General features: G+C 34.9%; 1 protein-coding gene across 2 annotated transcripts in view; it reads right to left on the reverse strand.

The window, feature by feature from the left end:
* Positions 1-4413, reverse strand: part of LOC121512130 (lysine-specific demethylase 4A-like) — a 29994-nt gene extending 25581 nt beyond the window's left edge. For both annotated transcript variants that reach the window (XM_041791215.1, XM_041791214.1), the window contains exons 1-3: positions 4285-4413; positions 619-783; positions 114-289 (exon numbers count right to left, since the gene is read on the reverse strand). In XM_041791215.1, the coding sequence (XP_041647149.1) occupies positions 114-289; positions 619-756 (314 nt within the window). In that variant the 5' untranslated portion in view covers positions 757-783; positions 4285-4413. The remainder of the gene's footprint in view (positions 1-113; positions 290-618; positions 784-4284) is intronic.
* Positions 4414-6210: the final 1797 nt, after the last annotated feature.

A 6210-nucleotide genomic window follows, 5' to 3' on the forward strand; every position in this document is an offset into this window, starting at 1 on the left:
AAACATCTCTGAAAATAACCAAATGTACCAAGTTGTCTGCCTAACACTCTTACAGTCATGGCACTTAATCTCTTTATTAGTTAACTGTGGCTTATATTTGATCGATAACTAACTTGTCCATGTTGGAGGTCTTACGGAACTCATGGACAGTCATTGGCTTCTTCTGGATGTTGTACTGTGTGAACAGTCCTGATTGGCCAGTCACCACCTGCTGAATTGGAGCGGGAATAACCAGGTCATCGATATCATCATATGACCGTCTTGGTTTCCAGCCTTTAGGTGGAATGACCTGCAAAAGGACAACAAAAAATAGGGGTTCAACAAAAAGGAACAATGTTCCAGTAAGAGGAAGGGAACCATTAGTCAGAGATAAGCAAAATGATTCAGATACTGTTACAAGTATTTTTCACAATTTTGCTATTGTATCTACTTAAGCTAGGTGCACACTGTGATTTCTATTCAGAAGCAAATGATCTAGTCTTCAGTGTTACCTGAATTTAGATTACCTGAAGATAAAGTATGTTATAACTAATGGAGCGTTAAGGAGAAACAGTCTGTGTAAACAGATGATTACAGAGTATAATAAATACTTGACAGAAAACAACAGATCCTACTTACTTTCACCATTCCAGCTTTATGCGCCCCTTGTGACTCCATATAAGCAATGTAGCGGCTGAAGTCCTTGAACTCCTCTTTGGAGGGGGTGAAAGTCATTAACCTGGGTCCCATGTCTTGGACCAGCGTGTCGTTGGACATCTTGAGACCGTTACATTGACCTCCACTCTGATTAATGGAGAGATCATAAAGAGATGTAGTTAACAGATGGGACAGTTTCCATCCCACTTCAAAGAAACTTTACAGTTTAACTTGTGACAAAGCTGGCATAAGTTGTGTCGTGCAACTTCACATTAAAGACCCAGCTATTGTTGTCTGCTTCTGCACTTTCAGAGAAACTTTACATACACATCTTACCCTATTCACCTTTTATCTGGCTGCTGTTTAATTAAAATATCTGGAATAATACTAAATGCCTCAGTTACAGCCTGAGTGTTGAATTCTGAAAATTCAATTTTCATTTCTGAAAAAGAAAAGAGAAAGGGATGAGGTCAATGTATTTTTTTTAAATCAAGACCATGCCTTGATGAAAAAAAAAATCTTAAAAACATGGCCGACCCAGCCAACTTCTGTAGACTGTAAAAAGAATTCGAGATCTTTAAATATTTATAAATATGCCAAACTGCACGAGAAAAATTACCTTCTCTCTAAACCTTCTCTCTAATCCAGGGGTGGAAAAGTACTTGTCAATTGCACTCAAGTAAAAGTAAAGTTACTTTGGTTAAGATTTACTTAAGTAAAAGTACTGGTCTATGCATTTACTCAAGAAAAAATAAAAAGTATCTAATCTAAAGTTTACTTACTTAGTACTGAGTAGCTTCTGGGGCTGAATGATTTGGGGAAATAATTTATGCATTTTTTCCTAATATTACATTTGCAATTTGACATGAAATTCTTTTTAAAAAATTCATTTTCTGTTTTTTTTCCAACAAACACAAGCAATAAATCATTTTATATTTGACCACCACAATAGTAAACAGATCAAATATAAACTGTTCTTTCCTGTAGGCCGGGCCTAAATGTGAGAGTGTATAACATGACGCATGATCACATACTGACATTGTTATTTATCTACTTTGAATCAAAGTGGTCCACTGATTAGTCTAATTTAGAGCCTTGAAGTAATTATCCTTAAAACTAGGACTGAACAATTTTGAAAAAATATCTATGATTATTTTGACTTATATTGCAGATAAAGTGTGAATTTTTGTATTGAAGGGAATTAACATTTTATGTCAGTCTCATCTTAGATAAGAAAAACGTTTACAAAAATAAGAAACCAAGATTTTTATCAAATGACTGCAGAAAAATATTAATGCTTTAGTGCTTGTACAATGTCGAGAGCAGAACATCTCTGCTTCAAAAAAGTGTATGAAACTATTTTTTGACACACATTGCAGGTCAAAGAAATATTGCAACTTCTATTACTACTTCATATTATGATTTAATCTAAATTTAGATTAATGGCCAAGCCTTAGTGGCTAGTCTGGGGTTTTTTAATATATATTTTGGGGCTGTTTATGCCTTTATTGACAGAGGAGGATGGTGGACAGAATTCAAAACAGTGATGAGAGTGTAGGAGAGAGACAACTGAACCTGGACCGCCCATGTACATGGCGCGCCGTCTAACCACTAGGCCATCTGCACCCCTACTGAGGGGTTTTAAAATGAAATATAAACTTTTCTGACTGGCAGTAACATGACAATTTAGATCTCCAACCATGTTTTTCAGGTAAAGTTATACCTCTGTAATAACATAAAATGCCCTTGGATGTCTTGGGATGTCATGTGGGATCACTCTCCATGTGCGCAGCTTATGTGTTACCAGTGTCTGCTCTAAACACAGTGTGATTGATAAAGGTCTAAAAATACTTACTTATATCTTACCTGAAAAACCTATGGTACTGATTGAAAAACATTTCGTAATCCTTAATTACAGACAAGAACCCACATCACTTTACACCAGTGGTTCTCAACCTTTTCAGCCAGCGACCCCTAAAATAAAGGTGCCAGTGACCGGGGACCAAAACTGTAGCTGAAGGTGGCTGAACATAGCCATGTGCATTGTAGAATAGTCATGTGCAGACAAGGCCGCACATAAGGGGGGGAAACTGGGAGAGCTTCCTGGGTCCCAGACAAACTGGGGGCCAGCATCATGGTCCATTGTAGAGTTAAGCTGTCATATTTTATATTTAATCTGAATAATAACCACTGTTATCAAAAACAAATTTTAATTCAGTTGTTTAGTAAGAAGCTCTCTTAAAAATGTAAATCCTTTTGTTAAAAACAGAAGTAATATATGTTAAAAATTGCTAAAATTGGTTAATAATGGCAAAAAAAAAGGTCAGAAAAGTGGTGAAATTAAAATTTAAAAGTAGCAGAAGTGGGTTAGAAGTGCGAAAAACTGAATAAAAGTGGCAATAAATAACAAAAAATGGCATAAATTGGTTAAAGTGGCAAAAATGGGCATATTCAGTGGTAAAAGGGGATTCAACAGTGGCTGAGATGGCATTAGACTGGCAAAAATAGGTGGTGAAATGGGATGAAAATTGATATAAATTTGCAATAAAGGGTTAGCTGAGGCAGAAATAGTCAGTAACTGTCAAAAATGGGCATATCAAATTGTGAAATATGGCGTATAAAGTGGTAAAAGGGGTTAACAGTGGCAATAATGTGTCAACAGAGCCAACAATAGGCAGAGAGCGGCAAGATTTGGTTTAGAAGTGCCAACACAGGCAGAACAAAGTGGTTGCAAGGGTTTAAAATTGACAAAAAACAAGTTTTGAGGGGCAAAAATGTGCTAAAGTTGGCAAAATTGGTGGGAAAACAGTGATAAAAATAGGTTACAATTAGGCAAAATTGGTGTAAAGTGGCAACAGTGTAATTCAAAAATGCTCTTAGTTTATTTCTAAGGCACCTGGGGAGCTCCTTTCAGTGTCTCGTGACCGCAAATGGGGTCCCGACCCCAACGTTGAGAACCCCTGCTTTACAAGACAAGACCTAACCAAAGTGGACCACTGATGACAGAGAGACCCAGAAGATAATTAATAAGCCGGTTCCAGATGTGTTAAAATCTTTTCGTAGCATCACAAAAGTTGATATTATTTCTACAAATGCCAACGCCAAAATGCCATCAGAGTTCCTCAAGTGACACCAAAGACCAACATGAAATGAGTTCAGTAAACAAAACGCTAAGGTTTTGGAACTTGAAGCTATGAATACAGCAATATTCCCAAAAAGCTGGTGTTATGGGCTTTACACGTCCTGTAATGGGATTCAGCGTGTAGCAGTGTCTATAAATAAACTGATACGGGGTCTGTCATTGGGTATAAAATATGTCTTATACATACTGTGGCCCGGTGACAGCGCAGCTCCTCGGAAAAAAAACAACAACATTGGCTAGTCCTTTAGCTAACAAGCTAAGCCCTCTACAGCGTTGAATATTTTTGACATTTCAAGTCTTATAAACTAAAACAAATCACAGTCGTAGTCATACAATTCAAACAGCTTTGTCCAATCGGATAATTATTGAAAAACAACCGTTATCGTTAATTCTGTGTCGATGACAGCTACCTCCGCTATACAAACAAGCGACCGTTGCTCGTTTCTCTTCGTTAGTTTGTTGGAAACAAACTTGACAAAACAAAACCTACACTGAAAATAACTTACAGACAATCAGGGGTTTGTTAATCGTGGGTTTCCCTCTTTGTCACAGTTATTAAAGTAGAAATAGAGACAGCATCAGCCTGAGCAGACAGGACAGTCCTCCATTAGTCCGCTGGCGCGTCTTCTTCTTCGTCTAGTTTTCCGGCGGTTGGCATCTATCACTCCGGAGCATTACCGCCCCCTATCTTTACGGAGTTTTGGCTCTGACGATGGAGTTAATAAAAAATACATCCTTCCCTTGAAATAATTAAAATAAAGGTAGTTATAAACCTAATAAGTATATAGATGAATAAACGTGAGCGTTTGTCTCCTTTTCTCCACCCTCCTCTTTACATCTACAGCTGATACTCATGTGGTTCTTTTGTGACGACTTGTGGCTCTTTTAGGTATTACTTGGAAAAAAAAAAAATCCCACAGAAATGAGCCATTGTAAGTCACATCAATCCACTTGTTTCACAGACGAACATAGTAGGCTTCTAATTTATTTGTCTACCTTTATATTTTGTCTTTATTTACATTGGGTGTCTTGTCTGCAAGAAAGAACATGCAAGATAAATATGACTCATTCATGAGAAAAAAGGACAAAACACATTCCGAACTTGACTTTGTACTTTTATTTTATTACAATAATTTGAAGCGGATATTTGTACAGGTTGAGGTCTCAAGAAGAAGTTGTGTTTAGGAACATCTTTTTAATTCAACATATTCCCCAAATAAGTTCTTTTCCATACATATCTTGATGTTGTCAACTCAGATATACTTTAATGTATTAATTTCCATTTTATCAGTTCAAGATAAATGTCAAGTTTCTGTTATCTAATATTGGTATTAAGAAAAGATGTTAAATGATAAAAAGCATTTTTTTTTAGTTATTCTTTAATTTTTCATCTCATCTGAAGTATATCATGTCTTAATTTTACGATTTTCTAACTTTATCTTTAATATTTACCATGTTAAACCAATTTATTTACATACTTTAGTAACTGCATAGAAATTAACTGGCATTTTTACAAATAAACAGAATAAAATGAACAGAGGATGATGCATTTTTTTGTAAAATTAACAAAACAAGCACCTAATGGACTTGACAAGAGGAAGAAGCATGATTTGCTTAATTGATTATAAAAGAAAAATGATGAAAATGAAAAAGTAAGGAGTAAAAATATTTAGATAAGAAGTCAGGAATTTAATTTCATTCTTTGAGCATTTCAACTCATAATTTTGACTTCTTATATAATATTTTGAGCTTTAAGATTCATAATTCAATATTCTAGGTGATATTTTGACCTTTTTAACCTGTTAATTTGTATTTTACCTCATATTTTCAACTCCAAACTTTGACTTCATAATCCCAGAATTTGACCTTTTAGACTCACAATTTAAAATTTTGAATCACATTTTGACCTTTAATTTCATGATTACAAATTTTATTTCATATTTTGACCTTTTAAACTCATGATTTTGACTTTCTTTGTAATATATTTGCCATTAAAAAACATTATTTTTCAATTTAATGTTTTGACCTTTTTGAACTAATACATTTTCTTTTCTTAGATTGTGAGCCTTTAAACTTTTTTTTTTGTTTTTTAGATTTTTAAATGTCAAAATCATTTATCATCAGTGCTAAGTTTTTTTTTTTTTTTCATATTTTATTACTGGTGAAACAAGCTTGACAGTTTCTGGTTAAAAAGGTGACCCTGTTAGGCCCTCAGGTTAGTCCTGAATCCAGAGTTTGACACTCCTACTTTAATGGTAGTAAGTTTATACTGTAAAACACTAACTGTTAGTGAACTCTTTATTCTGAAATGAAACCACAACTCAAGGGACATTACTGATTCTCACTCAGATCTTCAACAGAAAATGTTGAAAATCCCCATTAATTTAAGGTCTATGCAAATCTTATCACAAAGAGTAGCCTATAGTCTGACA

This window comes from Cheilinus undulatus, linkage group 7 (genome assembly GCF_018320785.1).
Source record: "Cheilinus undulatus linkage group 7, ASM1832078v1, whole genome shotgun sequence".
NCBI lineage: Eukaryota > Metazoa > Chordata > Actinopteri > Labriformes > Labridae > Cheilinus > Cheilinus undulatus.